This window comes from Nestor notabilis, unplaced genomic scaffold, assembly GCF_000696875.1.
Source record: "Nestor notabilis isolate BGI_N333 unplaced genomic scaffold, ASM69687v1 scaffold1524, whole genome shotgun sequence".
NCBI classification, from domain to species: Eukaryota; Metazoa; Chordata; class Aves; order Psittaciformes; family Psittacidae; genus Nestor; species Nestor notabilis.
In genome coordinates, this window is record NW_009926749.1 from 201,730 (window position 1) to 218,494 (window position 16,765).

Below are 16,765 nucleotides of genomic sequence, written 5' to 3' on the forward strand. Positions count from 1 at the left end.
AAACTTCATGTTTCATTGTAATACGATTTCAATCCAGTGACTGAACGTACTTACTTTGAATTAAGATTCACAACTACCCAGGAGAAACACTACTAAACCCATGGGCCTGTATCATGATATTGAGCCAATAGAACAGGAAATCAGTAAAAGTTTAACTTAGAAGGAGCCAGGATTTAACTCTTCTGAAATCACTGCAGCAAGACCACTCTTAATGCATTTAGCAGCAATTAATTCTCAAAGCCAAAACAGCTGCACATTGCTGACGCTCTCCAGATGCAAGGTAAGGAATTAAATCATGGGATAATTCAATTGGAAAATTGCTTGTAATTATGGAGAATGCAGCGTCTGCTTGACTCCTTGTGGTGATTGGTAGTTGCTTTAAGAATAGTGAGGTAGCCTGCACAATGCATAGTGAATACAGATAAGTAGCTGTGCTAGGAGAAATCTCATTTAGTTTCACAAAGATATGGGTTTAACATTGTTAAAACTGTATTTGCTGACATTAATGATAATCCATTTTCACTGTCCCATTACTGCCAATGACCCACTATCACACACAGAACAGTAATATCCACTTACAGCACCTTGCCTCTGAAGGAACTCAAAGTACTTCGCAAACATACAGAATGTGGTCCTACTCCAAACCCTGATCCAAAAAGGGTTTGTTCTTTCTCACCTCATTTAATACACAGGCAAGCAAAGCGCCTTGTTCTACACATCATTTAAATCTCTGATGCCACAAAGCTGACAACTTCGGGCCATGAAGAAGGGGGTTCCTCCACCTCAAATATTAAAAGTTCTCAGTTATGATTCAACAATGAAGAGCACCCTTTGCCCAAAAAGGCTGCACAAATGTCTCGTCAGAGACCCTCTAGTACTGTTGACAACAGAGAGAATTGCAGAAGAAACTGGTCTTTCGGATTGACAGTTACCAGTGCAGAAACAAAAGCCATCCCGTCATCTGTAAACTGAGCACATGTATCCTTAAAATAACAGGATGAAGCAGCTTTCTGTTCACTCTTTGTAAAATAGACTTACCAGAACTGATCCTTATTAGCGTTACAACATTTGACAGAGTCTGTTGACTATTTTAAGGAGTCTTGCTCACTAGCAAAATGAGGGACAAAATGGCTGCTATATGGGATCATATTCCTACTGAGTCAGTGACGGAAGGGGGAAAACACCCAGAAACACTAATTTCCAGTTTCCTGGTTGAAACACACAGCTCAGTTTATAGAAATCCAGTTCTGGTAGCAGTGGTGTCTATAACTCATTATGTTATCTGTGCTTTAGCTACTGAAATGTTCTCTACTTTACAAAGCATTAACAGAAAAACCTTTAGGGAACAAAAGATCAATTATTTACAAGTGGCTTCAAAATCAATCATCCAATATCAAAGTTGAAGTTGTTATATTTAGCACTGTTAACTACACAATAATTAAAATTGATTACAAAGTCACAACCCCTCATTAAGTTGCTGTCAATTGGGGAGGAAATTCCTCAAAAGCATTTTTTTTCTTTTTTAAAGTGATTGCAAAAAGATTGCCATCAATTAAGGAGGCATCTGGGAATATGGAAAAGGTGATAAATGATCTCCTGGTCTCAGTGCTAGTACTTCATAGACCAAAGGTGTTGCAGGGGAGAAATCCTTCTGGTTGTTATCTCCACCTGAAAAAGAGTGGGAACACCATTGTGCTGGGGCCAGTGACAAGCCATTCTCCTTCTGTATGTTCTGTGGTGACCAAAGCGCAGGTCTGGGTAGCAGAGATGACCTGCTATCAACCAGATAACATGTTCTGTGATCCCAGTGCTGCAAAGAAGCAATTGTATTTCAATCTAACAAAGCCTTTAAACACATGCTGTAAGAATTTGAGTAGCTCTAAGAAATACAGAGAACTTTTGTGTATTTTATTGTCACACAGCAGATACTGGTCCTTAGCAGGACTGAGCCCTAAAGCAGTAACCAGATATGCGGCTGTATCTACATGACTCACCTGCTGTTCCCCTTGTTCTCCCCTCCCTGACCTACATGACATTGGTTTAGGTTTTTATTCTGAAGAGAAATAAAATGCTGGGTACCACCACCCCCCTTAATGAAACATTTCAGATTGCAAAAGGGCTCCCAAAATATAACATTTCTTCCTTCTTCACCTTGTTTCACAAGCTTGTAGTGTAGGTTGGCAAGCTGCTGTTGGGCTAAGTTGCTGGTCTAATGCCAGCTCTGTAAGGCATCAAAGATGATTACCTGGTTCACACTCAGATGTGCCCTGTGCAGAGGCAAACTTCACTCTGGTCTTTCTGCTGTCCCTCACCCCATGCAGGAAGTGCAGAACATTCACATACATAACACTGATTTCCCTCAAGTATACAGAGGTGAGGAAAAGTGGCACCACATTACTTCCTTGCACTACCACCCCAGCTGGAATCTCCAAGGTAAGAAAGACATTGCACCCATGGTAGAAAAAAAAACACTTCAGTGAACTACAGATTACTCTTTCACTCCTGCAATGTAATCAAAGCCTTGTTGGTTTTTTGGTTTGGTTTTTTTTTCTGAAAAGCACTCTCTTATTCCCTCCTCCTCCTATGATCTTTAACAGGTAATGTCCTCTTCTTCTCCTCTGAATTAAGACACAATAATATGTTACAGTATCTTATTCTAAATAAGATATATATCTGTTATATATAAGATATCTTATATCTTAAGATATATATATGTTACATATCATCTTCTTGCCTTTAACCTCTAATTGATGATAAAACAAAGATTAAATTAACTGTTAATTCCTCAGGAATCTTGATTTGACAGTGACATGATAACACGAAATATATTGCCCTTAGCCAGCTGGATAAACCAACAACTACAGAATTAAAATGGTTTTAGACTACAGTGTAATTAGGCAGTGAGGCTACCAAAGTGATCTTTCCTTTTCCCCAATCTAAGGAAGTTCAGTATGTAAAATTCAAAGCTCTGTATGTCATAGCAAACTTTCACCTCCAATGAAGTGACCTTGCTGACATTCAGGATCAACTCAGGCAGGCAGCAGTTGCTAGCCTGAAAAACCTGTAATTTTTTTAGGGCATTCAAACATAAACCACCCTCTGCCTCCTCCCCAAATACTTCCACACATTCAGGAAAAACACTGAGAGTGGAATTAAACCTTTCGGATAATGTTGTTTTAACATGGCCTTTTTAATTCTTCAATGCCCTAAATAAACACCTTGAAACCAGAACATCATTGAACCTGCAGCAGCTCAAAATCAATACTAGAATTCTGCAGCTTGGGCTTTTCTCTGACAAACAAAATTACTGTGCCAGGTGAAAAAGTTGTGATCTAACCTTTATTATGCTGTTTATGCACCTTGCAAGGTTCCAAATGACTGCCTGACCTTTCTGCTTCCCCACTGGAAGCACAGGAAAGCAGCAAGATGAACCCCACAAAAAATAACAAACGAAGCAAGTTATTATAGTTCTGTCCTCCATGAGATTTATTCTTTTAACTCAGGCAATGCAAGCAACAAACCTGCTGGATCTGGTGTTTGAACACCTCTTCAAATCTGGAGAAGTCTACTCATCATCTTGTTTACTTATGTTTACATCAGGTCATTTAGAAAGCCTCACACAGAGGATTAAGAAGATTTGCTCACAGCCATAGAATAAGAAGAGAAAATGCACAACAATGGCCAAAAGAAAAGCTCACTATTACACTTCTTGAATTCTTAAGGAAATGCCATTCAGAATTAAGTGGTGCTTGCTTCTCTCATCTCTGTTGTGACACTGGAGCATTCAGCTAACAAAGCTGACTTTCATCTAGGTTTACAAGGGACATGAACCATAAATATCAAGTCAAAATGACTTTTTTAAAAATAGTCTTTTTTCATCTTAATAAAAGACTGACATTTGTATTTACCTTCTTTTAAATTCTGGTTATTCGGGGAAGGTAAAATGCAAGGGTCAAGCATTTCTACATTGCTTGCTTTTGATAAACAAGAAAGAGTCTGCCATTGAGACTAAATGGACTTAAGGGGACTTACGAGAAAGTGCCTCCTTTGTAAAGACAGGGATGCACAATGTAACTCACTGCACAGAAAGGCAGTGTGGCTCAAAATAGCAAGAGGGACTAGGACTGGAGATCCCAAATCAACAACTAGATACTGTAGTACATATCCCAGCAGAATTGAAACGTGACATAGAGGGCTATATTGTATTGCTCCCCTCAGTGCACAGCCTCTGATACAAGCAGAGACGCACAAGCCTGCAGTCAGAGAATATTCTGGGAAGTCTGGCTGTAAGTTTGCTTCCCTCTCCTGCTCTCCCAACATGGCTATTCTCATGTTCCCATATTATACCATCTGTTTAATTACTGTGCTCTCAAAACAAGCAAACAAAGAAAACAGATGAAACTTCAGGGATAGCTTCTCACTCATAATTGAATAGACGATTATTCATTAGAATCCAGGCAAGTTGCTCGGGGCCATCTAAACACACACTGCACAGTATTAAGAAAAATTTTGTTCTAAGAGATACAAACCAGAATTCTCCCCCAGTATCTTTAACACTGCAACCTTCTCTGGTTATAGGATATAATAAGCACACTCAGTTTAAACTGCTCTAAGAGAAAACAGCTATGCTCATAGGTCTCCTTCCCCTTGAAGGTAACAGTAAATGAAACTACTTTGGTCAGCTCTAACGTTAACAATTCCTGTAAGATTTTGTCCTGGGTTCAGCTACAGCAGTCATTTTTTCTCCTTCTTAGTAGCTGGTGCAGTGCTGTGTTTTTGACTTTCAGCCTGGGAACAATGCTGATAACACCGATGTTTTTAGTTGTTGCTAAGTAATGTTTACTCTAACCAAGGACTTTCTCAGTCTCATGCTCTGCCAGAGAGGAGGGGAAGCCAGGAGGAAGCAGAGGCAGGACACCTGACCCAAACTGGCCAAAGGGCTATTCCATACCACAGCACGTCATGCCCAGTATATAAACTGGGGGGAGTTACCCGGAAGGCCCAGATCGCTGCTCGGGTCGGGCTGGGTATCGGTCGGCGGGTGGTGAGCGGTTGTGTCCTTTTCCCTTGTTATTCCTCTCATCATTATTATTGGTAGCAGTAGTGGTTTGTATTATACCTTAGTTACTGGAGAGCTGTTATCTCAACTCGTGGGAGTTACATTCCTTCGATTCTCCTCCCCATCCCTCCGGGAGCGGGGGGAGGAAGGAAAAGGGGGGGAGTGACCGAGCGGCTGCGTGGTTCCAAGTTGCCGGCTGGGCTTAAACCGCGACAGATTTAAACTTTGAAGGCCTGTGGAGATACTTCTTGCAACACCTTTAAAGTAGTACATGCAACTGTATCTTTCCAAATATGAGATGTTACACGAGAGTTAGTACCAGCATACCCTTTACAGATTTGCATTGAAACAACTTAAATTCCATCAGAAAACCAAGGACAGAAATATCAAAGAAGAAAAAAAAAAAAAAAAATCAATCTTCTCTCTCTTCACCTGAATTTCCATGTCTAGATTAGGCAAAATGGTCAAACTGTACTTGGGTTTAGCTCAGCCTGTCCTAAGATCCTGACTGAATCAGGGCATTTTCTCCAACACAGTTCCAAATTAAGAGTTTTTTTACTTGTGTATAAATAGTTAGACTTGGCTCTTGGCAAGAATTACAGCAGTAAAATGTCTCAGCTTTCAAAGTTCTATGACTCTCTTTCATGTATTCATTTGAGCATAGGTAAGATAGTTACTGCAACACAGACACATTACTGATGACTGATGTGAAGAACAACAGTGAAAGTATTTCAGTTCTTGTAAATTTATTGATGCTTTTAACATTATCTCACAGAATAGTTCTGTAGAAAATCTACATGATGATGTCTATTTATTGTGAGTGGACAAAACCAACTTCTTCACAGAATTACTGCAAAGCAACAGGCATCTTAAAACTAGTTAGGGTGCAAGAGATACAAGTCTGGCACAGCTAGAAACACAACTCACCTTGGGTTACTGATTTAATCACACTGTGCTTTAGTTTTCTCTTTGATGGCATGGAGAAACATTTTGCCAATTCTTTAAAGCTATTTGAAATGCCTTACTTAGTACTCAGAGCCTCAGAGGTAAAGTGCTAAAGATGCACAGGTTATTGTAGTAACTGGCAATGGATGTAATTAAGCTGTGGCTGGTAAGGAGGGGCAATGTGCAGCCAAGTGGCTGCCAGGCTTACAGGGTCTTGCCTATAGTCCTTTATCATACATTATGTACAGAGCTGTATACGTGAGCTGTCACTAGCATGGTTAAAAAATAAGTCTATAGAAAATAGAGGGAGTTTTAATTTCTTTCTAGCCTGCCTGCTAACAAATAACAATTTCTTAATTCACTGAATATTCTTTCCACAAGAATGATTTTTCTAGACTCCAAAAGTTCAATTAAAAACAAAACCAACAAACCAAACACAACATACTCATGGATGTATATGAGCATTTGGGGATAAAGAACAACGCCCCGACATCACAGAGAGGGGAAAAATAATTACAGATGTGTGTTAATCCAGTAGTCTTTCCCTCTAAAAAGGGTCAAACACTGCCAAGAGCAGGATACGCTTCCCTCCAGCTGTCCTTTTAATGTGCCTCTCATCTTGCCAAGGAGAAAGAGACCATTTTACAACCCATTTCTTCTTCATTGTCTGTACCCTTTTTGGATATACTTGTTGAAGTACATTAGTCACAGGTATGCAGCAAGCCATCAGAGCATGCTACCATTTGATGCACACTGAGATGAATTTCTCTTTTTCAGCTTGGGGAGCAGAATGCTTCATGTCGAGTTGCATGCAAGTCTTCACTGAATTAAGAAATGAACAAACACGACTTCTAAAATCAACATACCCACGTGCTTACCCATAGTCCCTATAAATACAGAGCTACTCTATAAACAAACACTCTATCCTACAGAGAGACAATAATTTGCCTCTTTAGAGCAGGCTCATTAAAGAGAAATCATTTTGCAATAACAAAGCACAAGTGTAGTACTAATGAGAAGAGCAAGCTGCAAAATGCTAAGAACACCTGGTCCATCCCTTGCACTGACAGAACATGAGCTAGAATCTGACCATCAGAAAAGAGCTGCATAGTTGTTTTTGCCCCCTCTTTCACAGCCCAACAGGCTCTGGAGGCAAGTTTGGTTTGTATTTGCTGTATTAATGCTGCCTGAATTCCTACAGGGCTGTGCTGTAATGTTTGATAGGTGTATGTTGATAGTCTCAACTAGAACAGACAGAATATTCATTGTAAATAGTATTTTTTATTTTAAAACCCTCCCTGTTTACAAAGAACTTGAAAGTCATCCCTACAAATCCATAAATCTCATTTGCAGTAAGAGATGAATAATTTTCAGACCATGTGTTGCTCCAGATCTCACTTAATTTGTCTGCTATTTCACTTGTGGTTTATAGCTGATCCTTCAACTCACAGCAATTATTTCTATGAACTCAATGGCTAGATCTTAAAAAGGAAAATAACTAATACAAAACTGAACCCTATTTTTTGCACTAATTTTGCAAACCAAAAGTGCAAAATTTACAAATCTTCACCAGGATACCTGTAGCTTATCCAAATGCTTATAAATACTAAATCTAGGGTGGCATCATACCACATCAGGATCTTTTTGAGGATTATTCAACCGTCTGAACTGAATCTATGCAGATCAGGATGATTCACATTCTCCTCCAGCATTAAAGAGAAGGGAGCAATGAACATTCAGGTTTGCAAGTTTTTGTCAAAATTTGCATTAGGTTCAAAACTATTTTTCCCCCAAACCAGAAAATCTCCTGAGAAGACAATTCTGGGTTTTTCTCAGACCCACCCTGTCAAATCCTCCAACTCCACATAATGATTACTACAGGAAAGAAGAAATACTCTGATACCTTGTTTAACAGACACATAAGATAGATCAGTTTTGTGAGATAAACCTGTCTTAAGGATTAATGTAAAGGGAAGACTTCTGTCTGTCCAGCATGAGCTCTTTACTCTTTCTCCTGGTAAAGAGCTATCTTTTCCAGAGAGACTTTTTTCCCCCAATTTTTAGTGGAATTGTAAATGTTACATTTTCTTTTTTTTTTTTTTTTTTTTTATGTTCAGAGTCCTACATGAAAAATAACTTCTGAACTACTGATGTCTTGCAAGCCCACAGTGATTTATTCTCTACTGTTTTGTTAATAAAGTGATAATCTAAAACAAAATATTATTTATTATCTTGTATTATCTGCCTCATTCTTCTTTGTCTGAGGAATCATAAATTTATGTCAACAGCCATTTTATAGTCCTGCAGTTCATTATCTCCCATTTGCTAATATGCTCAGTGCCTCAGACTTGCTCTTTCTCTTTAGTAATAATTACAAAAATCAAAACCACATTAACATAACATGCAGATACTTCTTGGGTTAGAACTTACATAAGAGCTTTTCAACTAATCAGTGCTGGTCAGGACACTGTCCTCATTCATCTCTCTCTTCCCCTGCCATCCTGCATGAAAGTTTAATCTACATTTTCCATTAACGAGTTGTCTCAATTGGTGTTCACACTTGCAGGGTGGCTTATTACTTTTTCAGTTCTGATTTGAAATGGTGGTCACACCTCTCCAGCTTATCTCTTCATCTGAAATTTTTATCAAGTAGCTCCATATTTTCACAGCCCTGAAACCTTCAGATCACAGAAGCAGGAATTCACTTCATCTAGATCACATCACCACAGTCAGGAGTGGTCAAGCCTCTAATCCTTTAAGTTTAAAACTTCACTTACGGTTGGAAAAGGATTACTCTGATCAAGCACAGATATGGATCCACTTTGTGTGTATTTGTTTTGGGCCCAGTTGCTGCTGGTCTTTCCTCCTTAAATACACAAATTAACTGCGTACTAGTGGTTCCTCTTTTCCTCTTCCTTGTAAAATTTGACTTTGAAGGAAGTCACAACGGCACTCCCAGATCTGGGACCACAACTATTGCCCTCCAGGAGTCCATGGGCAAAAAACACAGCAACAGTGTTGCTGACAGGGAGCTGAGCCAGTGTCTCTCAGGCAGAAGGAAAATGAAAGCTCTGCAGAGAGGTAGCAGGAGAGATGAATTCTGGAAAGGCACACTTCCCAATGGCTGTTAAACCACTCTGCTACTTAGAGCTGGATCATCCCAGAGACCCCCATAGTACAGAAAACCCTGAGTTTGAATCAAGACTTGAAAGGCACAGAATTTATGGCTGGGTTGACCCATTTCAGGTTTATCAGAGAAGCAAATGACTCCTTCACTTCAGCACGACAAATATACATCCACACAGCTGTGAAGTGGAACTTCCTTGTTCCACAAACCGTCATTCTAATCACAAACTGGGTTGTCTAACCTGCCTCCTTTGGAAATACTGCCACAGTTGCAAGATCTGCAATTCCTCATATTTCATTACAATAGACTGCAGTACATTTGCTGGTATAATAGATAATGAAGGATCATAAATAATTAAGAATTAATCACACTTGTCAAAATACATAAACATAGTCAGTGGTGCAGAATGCTTGAATTTTTTATAGCATCTTTTTGATTATTCATGAATTAAAAGACGTCTAGTAATTCACCATAGATTGCCTACTCATTACAGCACATACAGGCCTGATTCAGATCCCAACAGTGGAGACTTCCCTTTTGATCCTCAGCAGATCAGTGGTATTTTAACCTTAAATCCCTGATCCTTCAGAAAGTTATGTAAGTTTGACTTGAAAATACTGGTAACTCCAGCAGACTTTTACATAGCATGCAGTGCCAAGCTGGCAGATACACTAGTGATTCTATCACCCACTGGTCCACTTACAAGATGGAGGGGGAACAGGCTTCCCAGGAAAGTAGTTTAATCACTGTCCTTAGAAGTGCTCACAAACCATGTAGATGAGGCCCTCAGTGACATGGTTTAGTGGTGGCCTTGCCAGTGCTGGGGGAACGGTTGGACTTGATGATCTTCAAGGTCTTTTCCAACCTGGCTGATTTTTGCATGGTTCAATACCATTCACAAGGCTCTAACGGAATAGCAAACAGTATTAAGTGTTTAAATAGCACATTTTCTCTCCAAATTGATCTGAAACCCTTAGTGCACTTCTCTCCTTTTTCAAAGGGAGAAGTAAAAACCTGGGCTGGGATGTGAGGGAGAGAGAGAGCACCACACCAACCCCACTAGCACAGACCAAAGATCCATTCACTTCAGACATATCCAGCGCTGAAAACAGACAGGTGTAGATACACAGGAAAGAAGATATGAACAGGGAGAGCAAGCAGTTGTACTTCTCCACCTCTGGCCTTCAGGGATCTATTGCACCAGGACTTCCTGAGCCAGAAAAGGTAGTCTTGAGAATTTAGTAGCTGTAAGTATTTTTCTTCCCTGCACAAATCCTGTCAATTGGCACACCCATAGAAGCTTTCAGAACCAACAATACCCTGTGGAAAAAGGTTCCACAGTTTTACTGTTTGTTACATACTGAAAGATCTCCTTTTGTTTTGAACTTGACATCTATTAACTTGATCAGATGCTGTGCAATTTTCTATTAGAAGTAGTAACAAATATTCCTCTATAGTCATCCTTTCCTGGTGTTTTATAAAGTCTTAGGCATTTATAAAGCTTTATACATCTTTTATAAAGATTTTAATAGAAGTCTGTGATTTTTATAAAACTATGCAATGTATTCCTTTAGATGTCTCTTGAAGGCAGGGTAGCCTTAGTTAATTTAAGCGTTCATAAGAGACAGTCATTACATACTTTAGATCACCCTTGTTTCCCTTTTAGTAAGTTCCCCAGCTGCAGTAAATGATTTTTGATGCACGGGAACCAGAACAGAGCATTGTATTCTACATACAGTTGCCCCACACACTTATACTACAGGATATTGTTCCTATTTTCTACTGCCTTCCCAGGCAAGTTCCAATAACACATTTATTTTGTGACTGCTACCGAGCTGATGTTTTCACAGCTCTATCTTACCCCAAAATCAGTTTAAGTACATACAACCAGCTCAGAATCTGTCCTTATATATGCCAGACTCTGATTGTTTCTCCCACCACCTCAATTCAGCTTACCTACACTAAATTTCACCTGCCACTATTACCCAGTTAAAGTATCATTTTTCAATTCCTTGTCAACCAGACCTCTAATCTTTTACCCTGAATAATTTAATATCAAACTGGCACCTCATCACCTAAACCTATTCAGAAGATCAATGATTTGTGTGACACCATATGCTGGACATGCCAAGTGAGCGAAGCACTCAGATGTGACTGTAAACAATGCTGAGACACCTAAAACTAGTTCTTCCTCTAGGTAGCTTGATCAATGCTGATTTGTTCTGATTCCTGAGCAGTATCATGTTGTGGGGACAGGGGGAAAAGTACAGAAGTTCTTCCAATACATCTCACTGAGAGATCTCCCAGTGATTTCTTACTGAAGCTTTTACAGAAAAGTATATGAAGCACAATGTATCATACCCAAGGCATTTGTCTCTATCAACGTCTTGACATGACTTGATAGCTAAGTGACAAGGATGAGCTAAACCATCCCAAAATCTAGTTATGCTATCTGTTTATCTCTGTGCATTACTGTCTGCAAAGGAGATGAAATGAGATTGAGATAATTGGAAGTACAATTTGCAGGAAACAGTGGGGGTTGGAACTACTGTGCTTAATTATTTCAGATTGAAACAGACCACACAACTATCTGTGCCAAGCAGCTGTAATTAAAGTGATTTAAAATAGAGAGGCTAGCTCCAAGTGTTGATTTTTCAAATGAGTCTTTATACACACAAGAGTTACAGTCATCTATGAGTTGCAGACCTACAGCTCTACTGAGGGGCTTAAGGGAAAATTACCATTGACAATGTCAAACATAGCTGATAATTTAAACAAACAAACAAGCAAATGGAACACCCAAAAAAACCCCACCCTGGCAACCCACAAATCTAAATCAACTCAATCGGGTGACTCTGGGTACTTGCCCCTCAGAACAGGGGAAAACAGCAGAACAGAAGCTTCAGCCTAAACTGCCAATCTTCCAGATGAAAAAGAACCCAAAGCTTTGGGCTCACAAATGGAATTTTATCCCAACAAGCAACTGGAAATCATCAACCAATACTACCATCTGTTTTGGGCTATGGAGCCACCCAACAGACTCCCCTTCTGCTTTGACAGACATATAAAACCAGATACAGACAAAGGTATAACTTTATCAAAAAGAATCCACAAGAAACATACATCAACAACATGCAGCACTGCTGCAACCTGGCCAGGCTCTTCATCTGGAACAGTACATTTATTTTGTCACGGGTTCTCCCCGCTCCAGGGAAGAGACAGCAACCCTTTTCAATTCCAAAAAAAAAGCACATTTTAATTCCTACATTTCAGCAGCAGCCAGCTTGTGCTAGAATTTAAGAAAAAGGAGAACAGCAGCAGACATTCTGATTTACCTCGAATTTTTTCTTAACTGTACCCTTGTAGCAAGAAATTAATATGTGCACGTATGTTCTTTGATGTGAAAATCAGAAGGTATTTGCATGCGTTACAAATGTGGTCCATCTGCTTGACACACGACAGGTTCCACCAAAATGATTCAGTTTGCTGCTGAATCAGTGCTCAAGCAATGGGTCCTAAAAGTTAAATTATAATGGCTACCTGGGGAAAAGTACTACACTAGGAGGGGAGGGGGACTCTTGATCAGGAACTGTAGTGATAGGACAAGGGGTAATGGGTTCAAACTTAGACAGAGGAGATTTAGGTTAGATATAAGGAAGTTGTTCTTCACTGTGAGGGTGGTGAGACACTGGAACAGGCTCCTCAAGGAAGCTGTGGCTGCCCCATCCCTGGAACTGTTCAAGGCCAGGTTGGACAGGGCTTGGAGCTACCTGGTCTAGTTGAAGGTGTCCCTGCCCGTGGCAGGGGATTGGATGGTCTTAAGGTCCCTTCCAATCTAAACCATTCTATGATTCTACTACTGATATGAATGCAAAAAAGGAAGAGTATGAATGAAGCATCCCCAAAACTTTTCCTCAGTATCTGTGAGACCGTAAGAACTCTTACAAGCAGTCAGGCTGAAGGTCTGCAAAGTCAAACGTCATCTCTGACGCTGGCTACTAAGAAAAGGATCCTTCCACTTGCAGCTTTCTGTATAAGAGGCTTCTTGAATCGGGACTGTAAACAGACTATTGCATTAAAGAACCAGTGATCAATGAATTCTGCAAGAATTCATCCAATCTTTCTTTAACCTTATGCATACCCCTGACCTTCATAACATTTATTCACGCATCCTATTACCACCATTTATTCAGGTACTACATGAAAAATACATCCTCTTGCTTGTTCTATACCCAGCACCCATTAACTTCACAGCTGCTTCCCACTGCTCTTCAATGTGCAATGTGCATCAAAGTCCTGCCATCACAGGCAGAATAAAGAATCTTTGCCTGTTTAGTCCTTCCTAGTCTAGAAACTGTTCCATTTTTTTGTTTCCTTACCAAACAGAAAACTTAAGCCCTGGACAAAAGTATACTGCCTGCAATGGTCTGCATCCAAGTAAGCAGTAAACAGGATCTAGAGCAGAGGTAAATCCAGGCTATTTTATTAATCTCCTCCTAACACTGAATGACCTTCAGACACCATAGTACTATTCTTAACCAAACACCACCCGTGGTATGAGTCTGCCTGGTTCACATTTTCCACAATACTATGTTTGATATATTGCTTCCCATACATATGGTGCAGACTGTTTTTAGACAAAAACAGATCCTTCATGTGCAGAATGACTCCCTTCGTTTTTCACAGCTTGCATTCATTGTCTGCTGCAGTAAAAGAAGGGTTATGGCTGTCTTGGGTATTTCAAGAGGGCATGTTTGGGTGGGGTTTTGTGGGGTTTTTTTTTTGTTAGGGATTTTTTTGGAGGGCGGAGTGAGGATGCTTAGTTTTAAAAATTAACCACTACACTGAAGGCATTACATAGTTGTACTCATCTTACCTTTAGGTGTATTCTCAGAGTGATCTCTCTCTGGCCCATCCGGGATGTTTAGCTGTGAGATCTCCTCTGCACTCAGTCTGAGCCACGCGTGGTTGGGGGTTTCTTCATCTTTTGGGGTAAGGGAATATTCCAGCTCACAAGGAGATTCAAAATTGCAGTCAAATACTGGAAAAAGTAAACAGAGATAGAACATATCAGGTTAATCAAAATCAGCTTCCTCTGTGCTTGAAGGTGTGTATACGTATTTGTTTTATACTTCAGCAAGTTTTTGTCCTTAATGAGGTAGAAAGAAATGGAGGAAGTCCATAAACAGACAGGCAAAAATGTGTCTGAAAAGGGGTGCACAGAGAGGTTTGTTATGGAGGTAGCAGTAAATCCAGAGGAAGACCCAAGGGCCAGTAGTTTGCCTTCAGGATAGACTAGAAGGGCAGCACAGGCTGAAGCGGGGAAAGGCATCATCTAGACTGAAGGGAAATAGCTTTGTTGATAAAATGGCACAGAAAGCCAGTCTCCTTGGGGATGCTGGTTCAGATTCAACCAGAACCATTACAGTGAAAAGACTACTAACATGCTTCACAGCATGTTCCATCTCAGTGAGCACAGGACTCTGCAATGCAAGTCATAAATCCTTGGCATATGTGACACGCTGGTAGCCATAGGGACTGGACTCTGCGAAGCAACCTTCTGACCCCTGGAGTCTGAAATGCTTCACCAAGCCAGGAGAAGCTTGATCTGCTGCTGCAAAGCTTCAGCTTCTGTGCAGCACGGGCAGCATCTGCCTCCAACACAGACCTTTCTTTTTGAGATATTTCTCTTTCAGAAACCAATTACCCTGCTGGTGCTGCTATGATTCACTTCCCAGTGTCCAATTTACCATCACACCATAACCCAAGTTGCTTAACACAACATGCAGTGATAACCTGCACAGATTTTACTTGTAGTTGGCAGGATTGCTAACTTTTCTGGAATGTCCAGCACACGTTTGCTTTTGTCACCACAGTCAGCACTCAACAACAATATTCAGTAACACAAAGAAACTATTTCTGAACTAACTCAATGTTTAGGAAAAGGCTTGATCCATTTGAAAAAGCCCAGCAAGAAAATCCAGCTCTTCCCTGGAATTTTCTACTGTCCTGCCATAGCTATCCAAGTGGAACAAATAATCTGAATTGACATTAAGTGGAATTAACTAATTTCTTTTTTAAAAAACTTCAATTACATTCTCTATTAAGCATCTCATTTCTTCTTAGTGTGCACAGATTTATGTAGTTCAGCCTATTCTCCTGGTGATATAACATTTGCTAATCTGAAGGTTAATACCATTGCCCTCCCACTATAATTTTCCCAGCTAATTTGCCTTTCTAAAAGCAAGCTGGAAAAAGCAGAGTCTATTTTTCCAATTTATATTTGATTTTCTTAATCAGGTGCTATATCATTCACTCAGCATTTTGAATGCTCCACAACACAATAGAAACCATGTAATGTAAGGAATCCATATACACCACAAGCACAAGCAGTAACAAGGATTCTACATATTTCCTTAAATTTGAGAATACCCTCTCCAGGCCTCTATGCTATCAATATAAATTTCACGATACATGAAGCACACCTCAATTTAGGCAGCAGGGAACAGTGGATATAGCCATGCTATACAGTTTTCTACTGCAATACCATAAAAACCTTAGACCACTTATTTCTAGTCCCTTAGATGATCTTTAAAAAAAGAAAAATAAACCACACTTTTTTTAACCCTATAAAGTATTAAGAGTCTATTAAACTTTGTGACAAAGCCCAAATGGACAAAAGAGCAAGTGAACTCTCAACTACAGAAGATACAACATCTTTACTGCATAGTTTAGTTATGGGGAACACCTTGAGTAGCATGCGCTTTAAAGCACTAACTAGATGATCTTAAGGTCCTTTCCAACCCTAGCCATTCTATGATTCTATGAAATACAGCTCATGCAAGGACATTGGAAGGGAAGGCCAAGGCCAAGATCAACATGTGGCAAGAGCAGTCATTTCAAATCAACTATTTAATTCTTCATGGGCTTCTCTCCCCCATCAGTTTCATATTTTCATGAGTTTTCCAGCAGTTGCTGCTTGCTTCCACGCCTCTCCCATCCAGCTGCTGCAAACAGAAGCCTTTGTGCTCCCTTACCCTCTTGCCCCCAAGCAGAGAAGCCCTTCATGGATATCCACAAGGCACTCTCATTTTCCTTCTCCACCCCTGATGGCCTGATTACAACGCCTACAAGCACTCAATAGCCAGCTCAGCTCCCCTATTCAGTCTCACTTTCCAGAACCTCCTCCTCAAAAGAGAGCTATCAATCAGTTGTGGAGCCCTTAACACAGGAGGCCTCTGACCTACAACTGGGACAACTTAATTGGGGTATGTGATTAAATAACAGTCGTCACATTTAGCATTATGACCCCTGCAGACAACTAAAGCTTCTGCCTGTAGGGGAGAAAGTAAAGGAAAAAGGCAAGTAGCAATACCATTTCATTGCCTTACAATGAATAGCCTACAGAGGAGTGGATGTGATCTAACATGTCTGTTGTGGTCAAGCTGAATGGCCTTTACAACAGGTTAATCCTTGCAAGAGGAGGAGACTATGTGACCCATACAGCTGCAAGTGCCTGTGATTTAATGAAAACATACTTGCATTTTTAACAGAACTTGATAGTGCCTCCACATCAGAATATCTGCACCTATCTTCATGAACTCTTATTTAAATTAGTCTTGCATCAGGCTATT

The 16,765-nt window shown here is 40.1% G+C and overlaps 1 protein-coding gene across 1 annotated transcript in view; it reads right to left on the reverse strand.

Moving 5' to 3' along the window:
• ALK (anaplastic lymphoma receptor tyrosine kinase) overlaps window positions 1-14,172 on the reverse strand; it is a gene marked incomplete at its 5' end in the record, with an annotated part of 208,584 nt that extends 194,412 nt beyond the window's left edge. Inside the window, one exon of the mRNA XM_010013707.1 lies at window positions 14,008-14,172. Within this exon, the coding sequence (XP_010012009.1) occupies window positions 14,008-14,172 (165 nt within the window). The remainder of the gene's footprint in view (window positions 1-14,007) is intronic.
• Between the last annotated feature and the right edge of the window lie 2,593 nt (window positions 14,173-16,765).